At 45.9% G+C, this 25,274-nt stretch overlaps 1 protein-coding gene across 1 annotated transcript in view; it reads right to left on the bottom strand.

Moving 5' to 3' along the window:
• Nucleotides 1-25,274, bottom strand: part of DHX38 (DEAH-box helicase 38) — a 50,936-nt gene that overhangs the window by 2,628 nt on the left and 23,034 nt on the right. The window contains exons 11-24 of the mRNA XM_082269669.1: nucleotides 24,951-25,088; nucleotides 23,522-23,894; nucleotides 23,295-23,435; nucleotides 21,413-21,523; nucleotides 21,217-21,333; nucleotides 18,884-18,991; nucleotides 15,426-15,538; nucleotides 13,130-13,338; nucleotides 12,894-13,048; nucleotides 8,914-9,069; nucleotides 8,283-8,417; nucleotides 8,068-8,193; nucleotides 5,806-5,901; nucleotides 5,438-5,559 (exon numbers count right to left, since the gene is read on the bottom strand). Of these exons, the coding sequence (XP_082125795.1) occupies nucleotides 5,438-5,559; nucleotides 5,806-5,901; nucleotides 8,068-8,193; nucleotides 8,283-8,417; nucleotides 8,914-9,069; nucleotides 12,894-13,048; nucleotides 13,130-13,338; nucleotides 15,426-15,538; nucleotides 18,884-18,991; nucleotides 21,217-21,333; nucleotides 21,413-21,523; nucleotides 23,295-23,435; nucleotides 23,522-23,894; nucleotides 24,951-25,088 (2,100 nt within the window). The remainder of the gene's footprint in view (nucleotides 1-5,437; nucleotides 5,560-5,805; nucleotides 5,902-8,067; nucleotides 8,194-8,282; nucleotides 8,418-8,913; nucleotides 9,070-12,893; nucleotides 13,049-13,129; nucleotides 13,339-15,425; nucleotides 15,539-18,883; nucleotides 18,992-21,216; nucleotides 21,334-21,412; nucleotides 21,524-23,294; nucleotides 23,436-23,521; nucleotides 23,895-24,950; nucleotides 25,089-25,274) is intronic.

The following is a 25,274-nucleotide window of genomic DNA, read 5'->3' as shown; positions in this document are numbered from 1 at the left end:
GTTCTACTGCCCCCTACAGAGAGTAGGACACTAGGCAGAAAAAAAAAAAAACAAGTCTGACTACACCTATGGGCAGTCCCACGGGGTATACTCCCTCTCTCAGCTATAGTTACTCAGTTTTGTTACAAGCAGTGTCAGACGAATTACAACTCCACAGAGGGGTGGGTGCTGTGTCCATCAATGAACATCTGAGAAATGAATTTTCCAGTAAGTCAAAAATCCCATTTTCTCTTTCGTTATGGACGGACACAGCTCCTGATCTTCTTAACCATTGGGACGTCCCATAGCAGTGTTACCATGGGGGGGGCGCAGCAAAAAAACTCCCAAGGCTAACTATAGCCAACCAGGTAAACAGGAGCTCAACCAAAACTGGAGCTCACCTGAAAAAAACAATACACCATCAAAGAGAACCAGATCCTCTAAACAGCAGCCTGCAAAACCTTGAGGCCAAAAGGAAGCATCCGCAGATGCCAACACATCCACTTTAATAGAACTTTGTGAAAGTGTGCACCGACCACCAGATGGCCGCCTTGCAAACCTGCATCACTGACGGAAAGCCCAGGAGGCACTGAGCACCCGAGTAGAGTGCGCCTTGACAGGGAAAGGAGGAACCTGACCCCTGATGGAATAGGCCTGAATCACCATCTGTCTGATCCATCTGGAAATGGTCGCAGAGGAAATAGACGACCCTTTCTGAGGCTCATCCGTGAGTCTGACTTCCTAAAACACTCTGTAGCTGCCAAGTACACCCTATTTGCCCGGTCCACATCCAAGGCATGCAAAGCTATTTCCTTCGGATGTGTTGGCCTGGGACACAGGGAAGGCAACACAATGTCTTCATTCAAATAAAAATCAGAGACAACCTGAGAAAGGGACGACGGACCGGGGCGAAGAACCACCTAATCACTGTAAACCACCAGTAAGGTGGACAAGATAATGCTGCCTATTCCGACACCCTGCACGCAGAGGTGAAAGCCACCAAAAAGGACACCTGGGACAGCGTAAGCAGGGGGAATCTCTCGAAGATTCTCAAAAGGAGGCTTCTGGAGGACTGAGAGCACCAAGTTGAGGTTCCAAGGCGGCAACAGAGACCGCAAAAGGAGGGGTCAAGTGCCTAACTCCCTGAAGAAACGTACGCACGGGTATGTGGCCAAGGGCCATTGAAAGAAGACCACTAAGGCTGACACCTGACCCTTGATAGTACTCAAGGCCAGTTTCTGCTCAACCCCCTGTTGAAGGAAGGTCAAAATCCAAGCCCCTAAAAGAAAAAAAAGTGAGGATGAACCCCAAGAGACTCACACCACACAATGTACGTCTTCCATGTATGATGGTAGATCTTCCTAGAAGTCGATTTCCTAGCTTTTAACAGCGTTGGAATCACCGACTCAGACAAACCTCTAACCATCAGCACTTGGCGTTCAACAGCCAAGCCGTCAAAGCCAGCGACTGTAAAGCAGGATGAAAGATTTGTCCTTGGGACAGCAGATCTTCCCTTAGAGGAAGCTTCCAAGGAACGTGGGCGACCAGCCGCACCAGATTGGTGTACCAAGCCCAGCGAGGCCTGTCCGGGGCCACTAATATGACCGGAATTCCTTCTGCCTCAATCCTGCCTAGAAGTCTTGGCAGAAGCTTGAGAGGAGGGAAGGCGTAAATCAGACGATACTGACCCCACTGAGCCACCAGTGCGTCTGTGGCGTCCGCCAGAGGATCCCGTGACTGAGCCACACAACTCTGCACCTTTCTGTTGAGCCGAGACACCAACAGATCCACCTAGGGGATGCCCCAACCAAAGACACAACTAATGAAACCCCTCCGGATGAAGGAACCACTCCCCTTGGTCCAACTCCTGCCAACTGAGGTAATCTGCCTGCCAGATTTCCGCTTCGGGAATATGTACGACAGAGGACTAGAACAAAACATTCTGTCCACCTTAGAATGCCGGCTACCGTCATAGCCCCCCAGGACAATACCCAACCCCCCCGGGTGATTGCCATAAGCCACGGACCTGGCATTGTCAGATTGAATGCCCACTGGACATCCCTGAGGACGATCGGTCCAATGTTCCAGGCACAGTCTGATCGTTTGGAGTTCCAGGACATAGATTGGTAGTCTGGACTCTTCCAGCGTTCAGACCCCCTGAGCAGATTTTTTGCCGAGAACGCCTCCCCAGCCAGACAAGCTGGCATCCATGGTGACCACTGTCCAATACAAGGGGAGGAAGGATTTGCCCAGCCGAAGCACTGAAGAATGAAGACACCATATCAGGGACGCTCTCAATCCTCAGCTCAGCCGGATCGGATTGTCCAGAGACTGTGTATTCTTGTCCCATTCGGCCAGAATCTCTCTTGCATGGACCTCATATGGAACTGTGCAAACAGAACCACCTCAAAAGGAAGGTAGACACCATCAGGCCCAGCACCCGCATGCAAGTCCGGAGGGATGACCATCTTCTGGACAGCAGGAGATAATTTGCAGCCTGCAGTTTCTGGAGTTTGTTCAGAGGATGGAGCACTCTGGCCAAGGCCGAGTCCAGAGTCAGACCTAGATTGTCCAGATTTGTGGAAGGAACCAGAGCAGACGTCTGAAAATTCAGAATCCGACCAAAATCCGTCAAGCTCGCATGGTGGAGGTTTTCCACCAAAGCAGTAGGAGACACCGCTCGCAGAAGAAGGTCATCCAAGCAGCCCAGTACCACGATCCCCCATTGGCAAAACAATGCTAGCACTATGGCCAACACTTCCATGAAGACCCGAGGAGCAGAGATGAGACCAAAGGGTAACGCCACCAACTGATAATGCTCCTCTCCCACGGCAAACCGAAGAAAGCACTGGAGACCGACACCTACAGGAATGCAAAGGCAAGAAATTACCCCTGATGCAAAGAAGCCACCACCGTGCGAATGGACTCCATTCTGAACTTCTGAACCACCTGCACAAAGCAGTTCAGCGCCCTGAGGTCCATAATTGACACACCTTCCTTCCTGGGGACTTTACACAATTTTGAGTAAAACCCCTGAAAATATTCCGAAGTCGGAACCGGGACCATTACCCTTTAAAGTAAAAGGTCCTGCACTGCCCCAAAAAAAAAAGTCTGTAAGCAGAACAGGGACAGTCGAACGTTGGAAGGAAGAACCTTACCGGAGGGCAAGAACGAAACTCAATGACCTTGTGGACCCACTTGTTCTTGTACCAGGGAAGTCCACTGGTCCAGGAACCAGTGAAGACGTCCCCCCCACCCCAGATATGGGTGAGGGCGCACCTTCATGCTTCATACAAGGGGCCTTGTCCGCGAGTCTGGAGAAGCCCGCACTTGACTTGCCAGACCAAGTTCGCTTGGATCCTCCAGAGGAGGCCCCCCAAAGGGCTCCGATCCCTTGTCAGAAGACCCTGAGGAACGAAACAACTTATGAGCCAAGAAGGAGGGCCCATATCTACAATGAGGGTCCTTGCTCTTAGTAGCCTGCGGAAGAAAGATACTCCTCCCCCCCCCCCTGTGAGACCTTTAATGATGTCATCCAGGGTAGCACTAAACAGGCAATCTCCTTGAAATCTCCTTGAAAGGAAAGATCAGTCAAGGCCGGTTTAGAAGTCTGGTCCGCAGACCAGCATTTGAGCCAAAAGACACGCCGAAGGACCACTACCGAAACAGAGCCAAGCCACTAGGGGAGCCGCATCCTAAGAGGCATCACAAATAAACTGAAGCCCCAGGACCAGCTGGTCCATTAGCTCAGCAAAGGCAGGGGGGAGCTACTCCCCCTCCAGGTCACGGCCCATAAGCCTACCTGATTCGGTCAGTGTCTGCGACACCAGGACAATGGGAACCATGGTTGCCTTGTTTAATCTGGAAACCGGTGGGTCCACCACCGCACTTCTTAAGAAGGGACTCTTATAGGGGTATCGCCTAGCAAATCGCTTAGGGACCCCCAAGGGGACGCTTTGGTTGTCCCCACTCTTTAGTGATAATTCTGTCAAAATAGGAGGGGAAAGGGAACACCTCTTCTGCTCTGGATGGCTTGTGACTGCACAAGGGAACCTGCGTCCCTGTCGCAGCTGTGTCCTCCATCTTTAAGGTCCCACGCACAGCCAAAATCAGTGCGTCCACCGGCGCCTTTTCGTGCACGGTTGCAGAAGAAGGAATCCTCACTATCTGAGGATTCAGGGCGCGTGGTCCTAGACACAGCAGGGTGACCCACTTCAGCAGCGGCAGAATCAGAATCAAGATCTGATGAGACCGAGGAAGGCGGGGGGGCACTTTTTACCAGCCCGTTGCCCAAAAACCGCCTCCAGTGCATCGATGGATGGATGGGACCTGGAGGGCCCAGCAGCCTCAGAGGGGGGGGGGGGGGGGGGGGAACAGGTGGTGAGGTTTTCTAAAAATAAAAATTTGCCAGAACAGAAGATCCCAGCAAGGAACTAGGTCCTTACTCCTGACAATGCAGAAAAAAAAACAAGAGTACCTATAGCAGAGAGGGAGTATACCCCCTGGGACTGCGCATAGGCAGAGCCAGACTTTTTTTTTCTGACTAGTGTCCTACTCCTGTAGGGGGCAGTATAACCCAATGGTTATAAAGATCAGGAGCTGGGTCCATCAATGAGCGAAAGAGAAATATGGTGTTAGTGGCAGTAAACAAAGCATCATCATTGACTGCTGCCGTCCGTGGGAGCAACGCTGACCCCTCCGCTGCTGCTGCCGTCCGTCCGTGGGAGCAACGCTGACCCCACCCGCTGCTGCCGTCCGTCCGTGGGAGCAACGCTGACCCCACCCGCTGCTGCCGTCCGTCCGTGGGAGCAACGCTGACCCCACCCGCTGCTGCCGTCCGTCCGTGGGAGCAACGCTGACCCCACCCGCTGCTGCCGTCCGTCCGTGGGAGCAACGCTGACCCCACCCGCTGCTGCCGTCCGTGGGAGCAACGGTGACCTATTGGTGTTAATTGGAGGAATAGTGCCCATCATTATTAAAAAGGAGGAATAGTGCCCCAAGGGCCCGATGAAGCCAGGCAAATGGCTGCATCCCACCCCCTGGGCTGCAGTTTGGAGACCACTGCTCTATAGGCCAGTTGCACCCTCAGAAACACCATTGGTCTCTAGAACATGGACAGGCAGCACTCGCAGGGATACTGGCATTCTTTAGGGTATAGACAGTCTGCATTCCCAGGGCCCTCTTCCTTTCCTGCATTTTGTGAGTGTCCCTGTACTGCAGAACGCTTACGCACACTGGTATACAGGAAGACAGGAAAGGCACACACTGTAGTTTTTTCATCCAATACAGTAATTTGTAAAAGTTCTGTACTTTAGTCAATGTACCTTCATACCAGTTATAGCTTACAACAGCAGCACTAGAAGAAAAGCCTGTGAATCTTTTTGGTTATGCCATATGCACCATAGTAACAGTCTCACTGACATTACTTTTTATATATTCATGTATAATGAGGACTCACCTGGAACTGCTGAGTGTGCTTTTCTTGTCCTGCTCCTCTCTCCTCGATCTAAGTTGTTCTTCCGCCATTATCATTTCTTCCTCCATGGCTGACACCTCTTCCTTGGCCCTGCGTTTGTTCTCCTGAAAACCACAAGGCGGCGAATCATTATACTCACTGTTAAAATCATGTTCTTGGAAGCCAGTATGGTCAGTGCAGATAACTGGGAGTACTCCCAGGTGGTCAGCAATGGCGGCCTCCATATTTCTGTAGGAGAACGTCCAAGCTAGGCAAGAAGATCAAGCTTGGATGTTCTGTCCCCCCAAACAAAAAAGGGAACAAAATACTGGCACTAACACAGGGACATTCCAAGAATACGGCTCACCCACCTGTCTGGACTTCCCAGCATGCTTTATACTGTAGAACATGGGACCGAGCTCTGCTAGCCACTCTCCATCCACCGCTGTGACGCACTGCATGTATTCCTAGAAGAGCAGAAGCAACACAGTGACCACTAAAATCTCATGGAAACATCACACTTATTTATCAATGCATATTAGAATTTTGAACATAGTTTGCAGCAATTTGAATGGCTGAATCCAACGGTTGTTTTTGTTGGTTCATATTATTTGATTTTTTTGATTAGATTTTTTTAACACTTTGATAAAAACAAGAGGGTGGGGTGGGGGGGGGGTATGGCCCCCCTCCTTAGATACTAAGTTAAAACTAAACTCAATACTGGTGCATAACCCACTTTATAGAACATAAAGCTAAAAGTGAACTATCGTTGCCTGTGCAGATCTCATCGCCCACCTCCCAGGACACGGAGCCAACACTGAACTCACACTGCCTATACAGAGAGGACCAACCAACCTTGGAGGTTAAAATTGATATCTCACTGCTCATGGCTGGATCTAGGGGGAGGGGGGGGTTGTGCTAGGGTGAGCTGTGCCCCACCAGATTTTAGTTGCAACCATCCCCCTCCCTCAGAACGAGAGTACAGTCACTGATCCATGAATCAGTCTGATGCAGACCAGACACTTGATGTAAAGGGGACGACGACGACTCATGCTGGGGACACTTGATGTAAGGGGCATTCTGAATGGGGACACTCGATGTAAGGGGGGGGGGGGGGGGGACTGATGGGACACTTGATGTAAGGTGGCATTCTGATAGGGATAAGTGATAATATGTAATGGGGCACTCTGACGGGGAACTCTGATAGGGATAAGTGATAAGATGCAAGGGGGGCACTCTAAGGGGGACACCAGGATGCAAGGGGGGCACTCTAAGGGGGACACCAGGATGCAAGGGGGGGGGGCGATAGGGGCACTAGGATGCAAGGGGGGGCGATGGGGACACTAGGATGCAAGGGGGGGGCGATGGGGACACCAGGATGTAAGGGGTGATAATGTAATATGTAAGGGGGCATTCTGATTGTGACCCTAAGGGGGACTCCTATAGGGACATCTTATATCATGGGGCACAGTAGAGCTGCACCATTCTGGCCAAAATGAGAATCACGATTTTTTAGCTTGGAATAAAGATCACGATTCTCTGTGTAACAAAAAAAAAAAAATTGGGATAACTTTACTGTTACGTTTTTTTTTTATTCATTAAAGTCTATTAATTGCGTTTGAAAGACTGCTGCGCAAATACAGTGTGACATAAAATATTACAACAATCGCCATTTTATTCTGTAGGGTCTCTGCTAAAAAAATATATAAAATGTTTGGGGGTTCTAAGTACTTTTCTAGCAAAAAAAAAATGATTTTAACTTGCAAGCAACAAATGTCAGAAAAAGATCCAGTCTTTAAGAGGTTAAACTTCCTTTCTCCCTGGCAGAGGGAAGGAAAAGATACAATGTAATCATTTTTGTTTATAGTTACTGGGAGACTAATGCTGATAGCTGTTTGCTGGGAGGCTTTTTTTTTTTTTTTTTTTTTCCCCACAGCTGTTCTCTCTGCTATGCAAAGGATCGAGCATATTTCAGGGTTAGATCGTCAGGAGGGGTGAATCGAGATCGCGATTTTCATACGATTAATCGTGCAGCTCTAGGGCACAGGTTCTTTTTAATCACCCTAATCTAATGACAGCTTAATACATACTAGTGTTTCCCAGGTCAAGACTATGACAGACGGTCAGTGACACACATATTTGATTAACATTCTGCCCCCTGACTTTTACTGCACCCCCAGATCAGATCAGATCAGGTAGATGCGGCACTATCACTACCTCTGCAAAGGGGGTATAGTGCACTTCCTAGAATACCATGCTAAAACTGCACTTTTTCTGCCTGTAAAGAGGGGAATAGCCCACCTTCTAGATCATAAGGGGAGAAACATGCCCTTTTGCTATTGTCCATCCTCCTAGAGGAAGGGCTTATACCGCACAGGCCCGCTGTGTCCTCCCAATGAACATATGGAGAAAATGCAACTGATTATCATCACAGTAATAAAAGATCATGAATTAATTTTCTTTACATCAGGCATCCCAATACAGAGGGAGTAAAATGACCAATATAATTCTGCCATTCAGTGGTCACTAGATAGAATCAGTATCGTATCAAATAAAAAACGTACAATTCCAAATCACATCCCCTGAAAAATGTTTACTCTGCAAATACTACAGACAGGGAATTCTCTCCTCACCTTGGTCGTCATCACCAGCTCATGGTAAACAATATAGTCTGGTGTGTATCCCATACCAAACAGGGAGCTGGTTGGGTGAAGGTGACAGGGCATCCCCGTCCGTACATTGACATATTCACCGATTCCCTGCAGGAACAGAAAATAGAAGTCAAGTCACTTGGATCCACGTTCATCTCACCCATATTATCACACCTCCATCAGACACCTTCACTTACCTTTAGCCTGGCAGCCTGATGGAAATAGGCTGCACAGATACATTTCCGGACCACATCCCAGTCTGATCCACAGGACGAGAGGGACATGCGTTGCGACACCATGATGTCCTTTAGCTGAGCCCGAACTTCTCGTACCTGATTTCACAAATGACAGAATCCATTTATTCAGTACCAAATTATGCAGAACCATTACATAAGTCCATGCAGCAGAGGATATCATAATCCAGAAAGACACTCAGGGCTTGGAAAATCAGAAGCCAGAAGAATAAATCAGACAATTTTGAGAAAAACCTGAAACATCCAAAGAAAAGCACACAAGCACAGTATATTGTAGTGGATGGCAATTCTTAGATTAGCAATGGCTTAGACCAGTGATGGCAAACCTTGGCACCCGTTGTTTTGGAACTACATTTCCCATGATGCTCAACTACACTGCAGAGTGCATGAGTATCATGGTAAATGTAGTTCCAAAACATCTGGGGTGCCAAGGTTTGCCATCACTGGCTTAGTCCCATCTAGGTGGCAAACAATGACTGTTTTCTTTCTTGCTGTAGAGGGTGTCCCGGGGCGCGAAATTCCAGTGCAGTAAGACAAATGGCACGGATATAAATGACTGATGACCTGGACTCACCTTCCTCATGGCCTTAGCATGGATAAAATGCTGGTTGCACCAGCCACTGGAGTAGTTATTGTTCTTCCATTGGAGGAATACGTTCAGATAGGTCAAGTGGTCACTCTCAGGGACAGCAAATTTCTCTCTGACTTGATCGCTCTCTTCCTCACGTCCCTGAAAAAAAAAAAAAACACACAAGGACAGTCATTTATAGGCATTGGAAATAGCCAGATGTAGAATTTACATTGAATAAGTACAATAAAAGGCTCAAAAGGTGTTCCGCGCACACCCATGCCGGCAGTCCCTTAGCTGTCAACTGGGATGCTGCAGCTGCATTGACACAACTGCTGCTCCCAATGTGACATCCATGCAGGTGCATGGCCATGAATGCATGCTGGGTGTGTTTAGGTTTATGCACCCGCACCTCCGATATCACATTGGGAGCAGTGGCTGTGTACACGGAGCTGCTGCATCCCAATAGACAGCAACTGAACTGCCGGCAATTAACACCTTTGCATCCCCATGCTGGTAAAACACGAACCTGCGCATGACACAGATTAAAACGCCCTGTGTGAACGAGGCCTAAGTGTAGCCAGATGCAGATTGACAAGCTCCAGGCTTATGAACCTGTAGTGACAGTGCTGATGGCCATGCCCCCTGCAGCTTTCTTTAATCCCACTGCAGTGATAGCACTTTTGAGTGATGCAGCACTTTTTTTCCATAGGTCAAAGGAATTGCAAAGAATAGCTTCTAGAAACATCCCATGGTGGCTCTGGGATCAGCAGCAGTTTTTAAAGCGGAGTTCCAGCCTGGGGGGGGGGAAAAAAAAAAAAGTAAAATCAGCAGCTACAAAATACTATAGCTGCTGACTTTTAATATAAGGACACTTACCTGTCCACAGAGCCAGCGATGTCGGCAACCTGAAGCCGACCCGTGCAGGCACCGGCACCCTTACTAAGGGAACCTGGAAGTGAAGCCTTGCGGCTTCACAGCCTGTTTCCTACTGTGCATGCGCGACTCGGGCTGCGCTTTCTGAATGGTCCTCCTGTCTTCTGGGACCTCTGTGCGTCTCCCAGAAGGTGGGCGGGAAGGAGGAGGGGCCACAAATGACATAGGTTGCTGAGGCGCCCTTACACGGAAGTGGGAGCAGTTACCCATTTTTGACAGTTATCCGCTCCCCCCCCCCCCAAATGTGGCACCAGAGGGGGGGGGGGGGAGGAAGCAGTAAAGTTGAGCTTCCATATTTGGGTGAAACTCCGCTTTAAAGCCATTTTTAGGAAGAGAAAGGCCTTCTGGGGAATTTTTTTGCATGGCAACTCCGTAAACGAGACACCCCCACACACAGAGGTTTTAAAACATGGCCTAAGTAAAATTCTGACTTGCAGACAGGACTGTTTTAGCCTCTGGGCTGCATCACCATAGGCTGGTGGTTGCAGGAAGCATGAACTGTTCCTTTACCAATGCTTTCTGGTTTATACACAAAAAATAAAAAACGTTTAAAAACTTAAAGGGCTTTTGGATAAAATGTGGCCAGTGGAAACTCTTCACTCTGGACTTTTAACCTCTTGGCACAGAGAGTACACATTTGTGTACCTTAATGCAAAACAAACATGTGCCAGAGAACGAGCGCCTGGCGTAATCCCAAAACAGTTTCCAGCGTCTAACGGAAAACTTCCGATCACTACTTTCGACCAGGAGCTTTCTGATCACGTGACCGCTGTGACAGCCAGTTCTGGCGATGAAAATTATCATGAACCCTGCATCAGAAACGCCTGAAAGGGCTAGGGGGCACCGACATTAAGGGGTTAAATCGCAAGGAAAGGGCTGAGCTCTGAGTTCAGCAATAGGGGAGGCCAAATGTATAGTAAAGGCTTGGGATCTGTCCTGGAATATGTTATACCTTGTGCTTTTAGAGCAAAGTCCTGCTCTTTTTATACAAACTCAGAGCTAATCCCCATCCAGGCCCCAGGCTCACAGACAATGAGCTGAGCACATAACATACTTGCAGGCACTGGGACACCATCGTAAAACTGATAAGCTCACGGGTTCCTTTTAAAACATAGGTTCACATTTAAAAAAAAAAATAAATAAATAAATGCACATTTTCTGCAGGTAAAATAATATTACCAATTTTTTTTATTAAAATGGTAATATAAAAAATGTATAGTAATGGTTTTGCACAGAGCAGTCCAGATCCTCCTCTTGGGTCCCCCACTGGCACTCCTGGCCCCCCCTCCTGCCCTCACAGCAAGCAGCTGGCTAGGAGGGCACCTCAGCGGAGCCGCTGCTCTGTGTCCATTCAGGCATGGAGCTGCAGCTCTGCCCAACTCCTATCTCCTCATTGGCTCACTGACTTTGACAGCAGTGGGAGCCAACGGTGAGAGCTGCTGTCTCAGCCAATGATGAAGTCCCCGGACAGCTGAGGCTCTCGTGAAACATTACATTACTGGTTTGAGATGGCGCTATGGGGCTGATACACACAGGTGTTTTTTTTTTATCTTAACCACTTACCGACCACCGCAAGTATATATACTACGGCGGTCAGCCCCGGCCAGGCAAAGTGATGTACCGGTACGTCACTAGCCTGTCCCCGGCTTGTGAGCCAATAGCGGGCGAGCGCGTGCCTGCTGAGGCGCGCGCGCGCCCCGGCTCGTTCCCTGACAAGTCAGTGCGTGTGACCGGCGGACCCGATGTCCGCTGGTCACTCGCGATCGTTCGCCAGGAAGGGAGAAAGGCAGGCGGCTAATGTAAACAAGCCGCCTGTCATTCTCCCCTGTGTAAAAATGGAGATCAGACGGTTCTACTATGTAGGACGGTTGATCTCTGTTTTTACACCAGTTGCCATGTCCCACTACAGTTAGAAACACGCCCCTAGGACACACTTAACCCCTCCCTCTCCAATACAGTTAACCCCTTCCCTGCCAGTGTCATTTTGCAGTAACAGTGCATATGTATAGCACTGATTACTGTAGTAATGTCACTGGTACCCCCAAAAGTGTCAAAAATGTCAGTCAAGGGTCCGATCTGTCCGCCGCAATGTCGCAGTCCCGCAAAAAAAAAAAAATTGCAGATCGCGGCCATTACTCGTTAAAAAAAAAAAACAAAAGTGACAAAAATCTTTCCCTTTGTTAGTAAACGCGATAACTTTTGCGCAAACCAATCAAAATACGCTTTTTGCAATTTTTTTAACCAAACATATTTAGCATAAAACAAATTGGCCTAAAAAGTTAAAAAATTGATTTTTACATTTTTTTGGGGGGGAATTTCATATAAAAAAAAAAGTGAAAAATATTGTTATTTTTGCAAAATTGACGCTCTTTTTTTGTTTATAGGGCATGATCAAAAAAAAAAAAAAATCGCACAGGTGATCAAATACCACCAAAAGAAAGCTCTGTTTGTGGGAAAAAAAGGACGTCAAATTCGGTACAGCGTCGCACGACCGCGCAATTGTCCGTTAAAGTCACGCAGTAAAAAAAAAAAAAAAAAAAAAAACAACACACCTGCCTTTAGAACTGCTTAAATTAAAGGACTGGACACTTCTAGGGCAGCTCCCATTCCTGACGAGGGCGCTAAAACAACTGGATCACTTTAAAAACAGAAGCCTTGCAGATTTTTTTGGGGGGGGGGGGGTTTGGTCATCACCAGAGAGCCACTTTTAGGTAGGCTTTGTTTTAAGTTGCACCTAGCATCCTGCTCCTGAAGGTGGCGCCATCAAACCCATCCATCAAGAAGTAAGCTGTGTTCTTCAATGAAAGATCGAGAATTACCTGAACACAGAACATACTAACAAGCACTTTGACATTATTGTAAAATTGATGAGCTCACATGTTCAATTTATTAAAAAGATTTTTAACAGACATGAGCAACCAGGCTTGAGAATTGGGAAAAGGCAAACGATCTATGTGAAGGAACAGAATCTTTCTGTACAGCGATTTGGGAAAATGTAAGAAAAGGCATCAAAGATAATCAAATTATGCATATCATGCGTCACATAATACCTTAGGTCGGTAAAATATGGCTGGCACAGACAACATGGACACTACAATAAGGATTTCAGCACTGCAGCGCATATCACACGATACTATCAACATCTTGGATAGAGCTGGATCCAGAGGGAACTCAACCATGAGACGTCCGGTGGAGGTCAGCGAGCCTAAGTAAAATACAAACAAAGATGAATACTAAGAAGTTAGGGATGTTTCGAGGTTGAAGAGAGTGTGGGGAGTCCTATTACCAGTGTTATCCAGTGCCCCCAGAATCCACAGCTGGTACATGGAGTTGAGCATGTTGTCCTCTGGAGGTGGGTCCATAAAGTGGAAGAGGAGAAGATCCTGCACCCCCAGTGATTTCAGCAGCAGGACCACATTGGACAGGTTGGTGCGTTGGATTTCGGGCACTGTAGTGCACAGCAGCTCATTCTTGTAGGCGCTCTGTGTGTACAGCCTGCCAGAGAGGGAGAGAGGGATAATTCAGTAGCTGGATCCAAAGGTCTAGGCCAGTGTTGGCACCCCAGATGTTTTGGAACTAGATTTCCCATGATGCTCAACTACACTGCAGTGTACCTGAGCATCATGGGAAATGTAGTTCCAAAACATCTGGGGTGCCAGGGTTCACCATCACTGGTCTAGGCTGTCCCTGTAAAGGGGCACCAAGATGGGCTACCTCCAGAATCTGTGGACCAACCCAAATGGGACAACTCATAACAAAAGCATGCAGTGAAGCTTTAAAAGTGATTGAGCAACTGCCGCAATTTTGGATAATAAGGAGCTGTTGTTTCCAGGGGTCTGAGGTCACATGAACCTCATAGTTACTACCTGACCTCTCATGTCTCCCAAGAGAAAATGTTTTATATTTTAGACTTCAGATGACCTCTGATCCTCCAGATTTCCTCAAAAGTAGCAGTTATTTTATTTCTATCATTACAAGTACCTTTAAAGCTCAGTTCCAGGAATTTAGTGACTTTTAAAAAACTTCAGGCATACCATGAGTTAAGTCCAAGTACGTTACCTTCCATTACTTATTTGTGACAGGTTTATTGCACTCCCGGAGGATAGCCTCCAGCTGCAAGATGAGAGAAGCAAACACAGCAGCTATGGCTACCCTTCAGCTTTGCCACAGCAGCCTTTATATATTGAAAATGAGTTTGCATACTACAAAGGCTTCTGTGAATGGGCAGGCATAGCAGTTTCAGTGACTTTGCTCTTGAAGGGATTGAGACCACAGTGAGCAGCATCGGAGCTCCGGAAATTAGTCTACAAGGCGGCAGGCACCCCATTAGCCTTAACTCATGGTGTGCCTGCAGTTTACACAAATAAGGTGCCTGCCGACTCGTAGACTTTTCTCCATTATTCACATCTGACAGGTTTACTGTGCTCCAGGAAGGTAACTTTCGGAGCTCCGATGCCGCTCACTGTGGTCTCAATTCCTTCAAGGGAAAAGTGGCTGGAACTGCTATGCCTGCCCCTCCCCTCCTGCCCATTTACAAAAGCCTTTGTATTATGTGAACTTTATTCACAAAATAAAAAAGCTTCTGTGAAAGGGTAGCAAAGTAGAAGGATAGCCATAGCTGCTATGTGTGCTTCTTTCCTCTCACAACCTGAGAGCAATAAATCTGTCACAAATAAGTAATAGAGAAGTCCTGGAGGTGACATGCACCTAACTGGACTTTTTGCAAAGTTGCTGAATTCCTGGAATTCAGCTTTAAAAAAAACCTCATGGACATTTTAAAGATGTTAAACATTCTTACCGACTCCGACACATCTAGGTATCTGCACGAGGCTTCATTTTAATGCCAGGGTGATCAGGGAACTTCAATGCCCTCGGAGCTCGGGCATGTAAGTTCTGACCAAAGCTAGCTCTGGTTCACCTCCTCCAACCGTCTACAAGGCAGTGAAGCTGCCCATTAGCGGCCATTAGGGAGGTGAATGAGGGGACAGATTAGAGTATGGCTATGCAGAACATAGCATCTTGGAATTTAGGGCTCCTTGGGCTCCAGAAAATAAGCACAATGCTGGCAACTGAAGGTGCCCCCTATACAGTCCTGGAGCAGTTTAACAGGTTTAGGTAAATTAGAGGTACACTAGAAATAGACCAGAGGTCTATCATGTACAGCCATTGGCTGACAAAGCCAGCAGGAGAGAAGAAACATTCTTGGCATCCTCTTTCTATTGTAAGCAAGGCTTTTAACCCCACAGTGTCCTGCATCTTCTAATCAATGACCAGAGAAATGTGGTTCAATTCACATCATATGATCACCACTCACCATGCATTATGAAATCTGTATCAGAGGTCTGTATAATAAATACCCAGCATGAAAGAGGGTGGGAAGGGAGATTGCATGTAAATTATCCACCAAGTTCTGCTGCTGTCAGTAGCTGACAACACTGAGAAGCTGCCCGTTTGTTGAAAACCTGCTCTGAAAAAGATTTGACTAATCTGCAAAAGACTCAGCTCTGATATCAGCTTGATACATGAAGCCCAGACTGAAATACTGACACAATCCCACAATCCCACAATCATCATCCACTTACCTGAAGCACTGCCCTGGGCCCGTTCTACCAGCTCTACCCGAGCGCTGGTTAGCATTGGCCTGGCTGATGGGATAAATTTGTAAAGCATCCATACCAATGCGTGGGTTAAATACCTGTATAGGAGAGAGAGAGGAATTTAACACATTAAATTTGTCTACTAAAATTTATATATTGGTCTTTATTTTTTTTTGTCCCTTTGTTGTTCGTTTAAGCCTGGGTATGCCCAATAGGCTTTGTTTTGTACACCTCTCCTTTTTATAAATGAAATAAAAAGAATTTGCAACAAAACAAAAGTTGATAATAGTCTGCACTCAAATAGAAATTAAAAAATAAATAAATATATATATATATATATATATATATATATATATATATATATATATATATATAATTTTTTTTTTTTTTTTATTATCCTCGCTGCTAAATATCTTTGATATAAACATGAAAAAATAAGTATAATATAGTGCTAAAAACTATCAATAAGGCCATAACGTAAAATATATGCGACAGACCATATTATTTGCTGCAGCAATTCAATCCAAAGGCAGCGGTAATTGCCACCGCAGGCATCGGCGTCCGGACCTCTATGTTATACAGTCTGTTAACAAGAGCTACATTGGGCTTGTTACCACAATTTCCTGCCTATACCATCAGTTGGATATAGTGTACCCCTGTGCAAATTTATATGGGTTACACGTTGGCATTAATCAATGGTCGTAATTATACATTGAGGAATTCGCAAAGAGGTCCGGTCCACCTGACCTCGCAAGAGGTATTTTCTGGTCCCCTTTCAAGGATCAGTAGGAGGGGATTCTATACTCAATAACCCTGGCAGTCTTGGATCCTATTCATGTTAACCCTAAATGTGAACCAGAGGCTTTTCAGCCCTAATACATGGTTCCTGAGGAAGCCGAGTATATTGTTTCGGCGAAACGCGTCGAACCATCTATAGACCACCTATAGGAACACCCTCCTATGTTTCAACATGGATGAGTTATCAATGCAATATTCTCATATCTCCATGATTGTTCTATGCTGCTAGTTACTATCTGTGACTTTTGTCATGTGTTCTCCCCTTTTTCTTGTATGTTTTAACAATTTCTAATAAAGAGATCTAAGATTTTATCTCTGTGTTGCTCACCAATTGCTATACCAGCCCTTTAAAGTCCATTTTTTGTCCTGGGAATTCCATCTGGTTTCTGGTCCCTACCCGGTGGATTTGTTGTATTCCCGCCAATACCCCCTCCTTTTTCCAAAGTGCAAATAATTTTTTTAGAGGTAAAAATTAAAAAAGGTATTAAAATCTCACTCAACATACAGGTTAGCCCAGCACTAAGGTATGCCAGTTATGTCTCTCCAAACTATTTTTTTTAGTACATTTTTCACAATCATAAAAACAATTGTAAACGCATGTACCTCATACAACAGCTAAACTTGTGTCCGCAGGAAAAGTACCAGCAACCTTTTAGCCTACAGTATCTCACAATAGTGAGTACACCCCTCACATTTTTGTAACTATATTACAACACTGAAGAAATGACACTTTGCTACAATGTAAAGTAGTGAGTGTACAGCTTGTATAACAGTGTAAATTTGCTGTCCCCTCAAAATAACAACACAGCCATTAATGTCTAAACCGCTGGCAACAAAAGTGAGTACACCCCTAAGTGACAATGTCCAAATTGGGCCCAAAGTGTCAATATTTTGTGTGGCCGCCATTATTTTCCAGCACTGCCTTTACCCTCTTGTGCATAGAGTTCACCAGAGCTTAACAGGTTAACACTGGAGTCCTCTTCCACTCCTCCATGATGACATCACAGAGCTGGTGGATGTTAGAGACCTTGCGTTCCTCCACCTTCTGTTTGAGGATGCCCCACAGATGCTCAATAGGGTTTAGGTCTGGAGACATGCTTGGCCAGTCCATCACCTTTACCCTCAGCTTCTTTAGCAAGGCAGTGGTCATCTTGGAGGTGTTTGGGATCGTTATCATGTTGGAATACTGCCCTGCGGCCCAGTCTCTGAAGGGAGGGGATCATGCTCTGCTTCAGTATGTCACAGTACATGTTGGCATTCATGGTTCCCTCAATGAACTGTAGCTTCCCAGTGCCAGCAACACTCATGAAGCCCCAGACCATGGCACTCCCACCATGCTTGACTGTAGGCAAGACACACTTGTCTTTGTACTCCTCACCTGGTTGCAGTCACAAACGCTTGACACCATCTGAACCAAATAAGTTTATCTTGGTCTCATCAGACCACAGGACATGGTTCCAGTAATCCATGTCCTTAGTCTGCTTGTCTTCAGCAAACTGCTTGCAGGCTTTGTTTTGCATCATCTTTAGAAGAGGCTTCCTTCTTGGATGGCAGCCATGCAGACCAATTTGATGCAGTGTGCGGCATATCGTCTGAGCACTGACAGGCTGACCCCCCACCCCCCACCCCTTCAACCTCTGCAGCAATGCTGGCAACACTTTTTTTTTTTTAAGCTTTACATATTAACTAAATTATACACCAAACTTTTTTTTTTTTTTTTAAGGTTGTTATTCGATCAATCGAAATAATAAAAATCGGCCAACTAATTGATTGTAAAAATAATCATTAGTTGCAGCCCTACCTTTCATACTTGTGTACAACATATAGGAGGAGGGGCGTTTGCCTCCACAAAATCCTCCTCAGCACCTGCTCCAGGAAATCACTATGCCAACATTGGTGAATGTATGCAGTGTGACTAAGGGCTGGTGCACAGCAGATGCAGTGGGACTACGCTGGAATAGCTGCCAAAAAAAGCCTTGTCTCCTATGTGCCTGGTTTACACCACTGCATTGCAGTGGTGTGAAGGCACCATGCTCTAAAAAGATGAAAAGAAAAAGAAAGAAGAACTACAGGCAGTATATTTTTTTTCTAAGCGCAGTGCAAGGCAATCTACTGCCTCACACTGTGCAACCGGCAATTGAGCATTATTAGATGTGTGTGTGCGAAAGATTAACAAAGTTCGTAAAAAAAAAAAAACGTGCAATCCGCTAAGCTCAGTACTTCATCACTGCACTGAGCTCAGTTGGATGACACGGCACACCACCTGCTACGCTGCAGTAAAGCAGGTGGTGTGAACCAGCCCTAAGCATAGAGGGAAGGCCGCATGAGGTCCCTCCTGCAGCTCAGAATTCTATCATTTCCACCCAGAGTTGCTCAGGCTACCTGTAGAGGCCAATATAAGAGTAGTAAAGATATATGGATTTAAATCAGTTTGTATCTTTATCTGCATCACATCCCATACACCAGAAACAATGACACAACAAGAAACCAATGTGTCATGGCTTTAAAGATGAAATATTCTAAAAATGCCATGACCATAAAAAGAAGCAGACTGGCGAGGATGGAGGCAGGTCTAAAACATGTTTTTGCAATATATTAAACATAACTGCTATTTGAAAAGTATTAAACAGAGGCAGAATGTGTACCTTTAACTTGCAGTATCCAGAATCTATAACAAACATTATACCATCCACAGTCAGTGAGGTTTCTGCAATGTTAGTGGCCACGATGCATTTCCGAACGCCATCCGGAGCCTGCAAAGAAAAAAAGGGCAAGCTTGGATTACAGCTATAACGAGCCGGCACAGAGTTCTACTTAGTCACCCTTACACATCTAGTGCTGTGAAATTGGATGTATGGACCCAAAACCCAACTAAAAAACAAAAATAGAAGAGTTAAAGTGGTTCTAAAACCGATAAGTTGCTTTTTTTTTTTTTTTTTACCTTAATGCAGGGATTCCCTGCAGTTGTTCAGGAACTACAATTCCCATCATGCCTAGTCATGTATGTGAATGTCAGAGTTTCACAATGCCTCATGGGATGTGTAGTTCTGCAACAGCTACAGGGCCGTAGTTTGGGAATCCCTGCCTTAATGCACTCTCTGCATTAAAGTGTTAGATTACCCTTACAGGAAATCGGGAAGGTGACCCAACACTGGACCCCCTCCATACCTACCCCTCTGGTCCTGCTATATTTACCCCTCTGCAAGCTGCTCCACCGGTCCAGGTATTTGAAATCCTACTGCGCAGCCAGTATGGACCAAACGGATTCTAATTGGTCAGCACCACTGACCAATAGGAATCCATCTAGCCTGCCCTGTCAGGAAAAGCCAAGGGGATTTAAAATTGGTGGAGTGGCTTGCGCAGGATCACGTGTGGCAAGTACAGTAGGATAGGATGGGGGGAGGGTTTGGTCAACTTACAGATTTTCTGTAAAGATGAACTAACACTTTAAGGCTATGTTCACACTGCTCCTAAACAAACTTAGTACGACTTCCAATCCGACTTTGCCCTGCAACTTCGGTCCAACTTATTGTGACTTCTTACACTCTATTGCATTGACGTATCACAGTCGGAGTAGTGCAGGAAACTTTTTCAAAGTCGGACTGACTTGTTTGGTACCAGTTAAGATAGCTCTCATAGGGAACCCTTGAATTATACATGTCATGCGACATGCGCTCTCAAAGTCAGAGTGTATGTCGCCCCAGTGTGAACTGGGCCTAAAGGTTTAAAAGAAAAAAAAAAAAAACACACACACAACACACACCTTTTAACAACCCTTCCCCAGCCCCACCTGAGTCTTCTCTCAATCCAGCGCTATTCCCACCAGTGGAAGCTCTTCTATCCTTTTCTGTATTCACTGGAGGCACTGACAGCAGCGAGACATTGGCTCCCATTGCTGTCAGTGAAATCCAGTGAGGAAAGAGCAGGGGGTGGGGCAGAAGCCAAGCCGCGCTGTGTGTGTATATGGATGCAAACAGACTGGCTTGGGAGCGAGCACCACCCAGCTTGCTATAGGGGCACACTCAGAAAAGGAGGAGTGGACAGCACTGGCGGGGGGACCCCAGAAGAAGAGGTAAGGGCCGCTCTGTGCAGTTTTCTTGTACAGAACAGGAAAGTATAATATCTTTTTTATTTAAGGCCCGGTTTCCACTAGTGCGACTTGTTGTGCGTCCTGACACATGTCAAGTCGCACAGCAAGTCAAAAGCCATTCATTTCTATTTGGCCGTTCTCACTGCCGCGACTTAAGTTGCGGCGACTTGAAAAGTAGTTTGTGCACTACTTTTGGGCCGACTTCAGTGCGACTTCCTTCTATAATGAGGGACAAGTCTCACTGAAAGCCGCAAACAAGTGAACACTACAGAGTCGCGCTAGAAGTAGCGCGACTCTGTAGCCGCAGCAGTGGAAACCGAGCCTTATGAAACAAAAGAAAATCCAGTATATTACCTCGTATACAGCACTCATTACTTATTATTACAGAGTACTTAAAGGCATCCTTCCGCCGCTCCAAGACCACTGATTGCTCGGTTCTCAGTTTTCCGTAAGCAGAGAGCCAGTGACTGTCTCTACCCTGCCTCTCCAGCACTTACTGGAGCACTGGAATCTGGACGGATCGGGAGCACCCGGCTCAGGCTCTCAGCTCACGCCGACATTGACGAGATTCCTACAGAGCCTGGACCCCCTCTCTGTGATGTCAGTACTAAGTGCACCCCTGTGATCCACAGGATAAGGTAGGGTCAAAAGAGTTCTGGCCATACTTCTCCTTGAATGCCACTTTAACCAAACCTTTAGTCCATATTCTTGGCCATACAGTGTGGAACCATCCACACTAGTCTTCATGCCATCTGATCCAACCACAAACAGACCAGCCAATTGTCAGAGAAGACCTCTGGTTTGGGTATTTTACTGGCAGCTTTGGAGAACCTAATATAAAACCTCCATCTACTATGAATTGTTTGGCAGATACCAGCGCTGACCTACCTTCTGGAAGATTTTGGCTTGGAGATCAGAGGGAAGCTGGGAGTAGATTGGCAACACAGCCAGAGCAGGGGCGCTCTCCAGCTCTTCCAGTCTCTCAATTATCTGATCCGAGGTCACCTGGAAGTTAGAGAGAATATATTAGCTTCATATTATTCTGCAATGAGTTTCCAATCATTGAGCAATGAACAAGGCTTACCTCAATGTCCTCCTGACCAGGCATGAAGATCAATATGTCTCCCGGAGCTCCAGAAAGATGGATCTGCAGTGCCTGTTTTACAGCAGCCTCCACATAATCCTCCTGTGGTGTCTGTAGAGTTTCAGTGGAATAAAAGAAAAGTTAAAAAAGGAAAAAGGAGTTACTAGCCACCGAGGAACATCACTCGAAATCAGACATAAAACCTCCTATTTCTGTTCCCCCAAACCTCATAAAAAAGCAGCAGAACCCCCAAAAAGTTTCCTCTAGGATCCGGTGTACTCTCCTTATGTGACCAAATGCCCACTAAAGCCTCGTACACACGCACCGATTGTTGGCCGACCGATCGGCCGTCTTTTGTCCAGTGTTGTTGTGTTGGTTGAAAAGTGCTCTAGACTGCACACAAATTTTCTCGGCCAACAACAACCAACTTCAGAAGTGATGTCATGTGCTGATTGACTTTCCCTGTGTTTTTTCTTCTCTGAGCATGCCCAGTCTTGCTCATCTGATGTTTGTCTGCCGAAATCTGTACTGACTGACGAAAAATCGGCCGTTGTGGTGACGGCCAACAAAAATTTTATAGCATGCACACCAGATTTTGTTCGGCCGAAAAGTCGCAGTCGGTTGTCAGAATCATCATACTAACAAGCCGACAATCGGCCGATCGGGCGTTGGCCGAAAATTCACGGCCAACAATCGGTGCGTGTGTACGAGGCACAATTTCTGCTGATGGGGAACCTGAAGTAAAATGGAGGTGTTGCCCAGCAATCAGGTTTTTTCTTTAATTCCAAGAATAGCAGTTATCACCTGCGCATAAAATGGGATAACCCAGTAGGGTATAAATAATATTCCACTGCGCATATGGATAATCTCTTGAAGCCTTACTTCCCACTAGGACACTGGATGTCCTGTAGCCACTAAAAAACTAACAAAAAAGAGGGCGCACCAGCTTAATGCATTATCCCACAAGTTTTTTTCTCTTTTTTTTTTTTTTAAGTTTTGGATAACGCAAGGGCAGGGTCATAACCTCTGTCAGTTTTTTTTTTTCCCCATTGGTGTCCCATTGCGGAGATTTCCCTTCACTTCCTGTCCCACAGCCAAACAGGAAGTGAGAGGAAATCCCTGAAAATTAGGTGAATTCCTTGAGGACCTCCCATGTCACCAGAACTAGTGTCCCCATTGGAAGTTTCCCCCTCTATTACTTTTCTGGGGACAACCCAAAATGTGGGATTTTATTTCACTTTCAATGAGAAGGGTAAACAGGACAAATAGAGAGGGTGAATCTCCCTAACAGGGACACAGACCGCAATAAAAACTGACAGGTGTTCTAATTCCTCTCTATTTAAAACTAGAAATGAAAGAAAAAAAAGTTTTGCCTTTAGTTATACTTTATTAATATAAATTAGATAAAAAGGACTAATGAAGCATAGGAATAAAAGGGCTCATCAAGCCATCTGTGGCTTAGCACTTTCAGACTAAACAGTCACCAAAGCATTGCAGGACCTCACCGGTGTCCCTGCAGAATGACACATTTCGAAGGGATTTCCTCCTTCCCATGACTTTCTGCTTGGATCTGAGGAAGAAGGAAATCCCTTCGAAATACGTCAGCCTGCAGGGACCCCAGTGAGGTCCCCCTATGCTTTGTTGGAAGTACTAAGCCATGGGTGGGTGGCTTGATGAGCACTTTTAATTCCTATGCTTGGAGTTCTTTTTACCCAATTTTTAATAAAACTTGTGGGATAAAGCACTAGGCTGGTGAACCCTCTTTTGTTAATTTTTTTTTTTTTTAATTCACTGGGAAAAGTAGATAAGGAATCTGAATGCTGGGGCTCACTGGAGGCCTTGTAACATGCACCCAAACAAAAGCTAGGACCGAAAAACTCACCTTGCTGAACAGGATATCCACAGGAAATGTCCGCCCAGGAATATGGAAAATGGGGACATTACCAAAAAAATTGGCAAATTTATCAGCGTCCATTGTGGCTGAGGTGACAATCAATTTCAGATCCGACCGCCGGGTGACAACCTGAAGACAGAGATTTTAATGTTTATCTGGTTTTTAAGGTTGATGTTTAACACGAATAAATACTGTTTGCTGCCCTGTGATCTTACCTCCCTCAGAAGGCCAAACAGTACATCTGTGTTCAGCGAGCGCTCATGGGCCTCGTCCATGATCACTGCGCTGTAGTGGTCCAGGTCAGCTTCACGCAGAGATTCTCTCAGCAAGATACCATCAGTCATGTATTTAATGAGGGTCTTCTCTGATGTACAGTCCTCAAACCGAATAGCATAGCCAACTTCTTCCCCTAGACTCACTTGCATCTCTTCGCTTACTCGCTTTGCCACAGACATGGCAGCCACTCTACGGGGCTGCGTGCAAGCGATCATGCCATAATCTGTATAGCCGTCCTCATGCAAGTACTGGGTCAGTTGGGTTGTCTTACCACTGCCCGTTTCTCCGACTACAATGACTATACTGTTATCTCTAAACAAAAGAAAAAACAAAAAAGTACATCACATGCTGTGAGTTAATTTGTTACTTTCGACCCAAACAGAATAATACATGGCGATGGTTCATAACTTTTAAATATGAAATACTGGATTGTTGATATTTTCTGATCTCTTTTCAATCCAGCAGGTGAAGGTCTATGCTCCTTGTCATCTTATGTTCTAAAAAGCCTGCCGTTCACAGAACTCAATAGCTCAAGCTGAAAGTTACACACAAGTTGAGTCAAAGAAGTGACTCCTTTGAGGCTGCAAATCAATTAGGTAGCAGTGCCTGAAAGGGTACTACTGCTGTGTTCTCTCTTTAGGAAAATTATAGTGCTCTAGAAATCCAGTCTCATTTACCTAAACACACATTATATATATATATATATATATATATATATATATATATATATATATATATATATATATATATAAAAATATAATTAACTTCTTGCAGACCGCCCCATGTACATTTACTGCGGTTCCTGTGCTCAGAATCACATACAGGTACTGTGGGACTGTGAAAGTGTGGCGGGCAATCTGACACCGACAGGGAACTGACTGCCACTGACGCCAATACAGTGATAATACTATACACAGTCACTGTACTAATGACACTGGCTGGGAAGGGGGTTAACATTTAGGGGCAATCAAGAGGTAAATGTGTGCATAACAAGGTTTACTCTGTGTGCCGTTTTCACTCTGCTTTGCAGGGAGAAAAAAAAATAAAAAAAATAAGTAGATAAAAACAGCACAGGACCACTGTCAGAAGAGAGCCCTGTATTTTTTTACCAACACAGGGCTCTCTTCTGTCATACACTCAGCAGTGCTGGCCAGCAATCTGTCTTGATCAGCTTGTGCTGCAGAGAATGGCAGCAGGTGCGCGCCCCATGCTTGGAAGATTTGGATTATACACACGTACGCGATCCGGCACAGTAGGGCCCCTCTGCCGCAGTATAACTGCAGTAGGTGGTCCCCAAGTGGTTATTATACTCTGACGGGCTCCTTACACAATACTGTACATTACAAACACCCAGAGACAGCTCAGTACCTGATTACGGTCAGCAGTTCCTGCCGAACAGCAAAGATGGGCAGAAACTGCCGCTGCTCCATCAGCGTCTTCTTCTTGGAAAATTCGCTACTTGCCTCATTGCGCTCTCTCATGTGATCTGCAAACTTCTGCTCTGCCCTGGAAGGGAAAGCAACATCACTAATAAATGACCCATAAGATTCCCATCTCCCAGAAACAATACAATAACACATACAAATTTTAAAGCGAATGTAAAGCCTCATTATATTTTTGTGTAAAAATAACAAACATGTTTACTTACCTGCTCTGTGTAATGGTTTTGCACAGAGCAGTCCAGATCCTCCT

The sequence above is a fragment of the Pelophylax lessonae genome (assembly GCF_965119305.1).
Source record: "Pelophylax lessonae genome assembly, chromosome: 10".
Classification (NCBI taxonomy): Eukaryota; Metazoa; Chordata; class Amphibia; order Anura; family Ranidae; genus Pelophylax; species Pelophylax lessonae.
The sequence above is the reverse complement of the archived record's forward strand: the minus strand, read 5'-3'. Positions and strand labels throughout refer to the sequence as shown.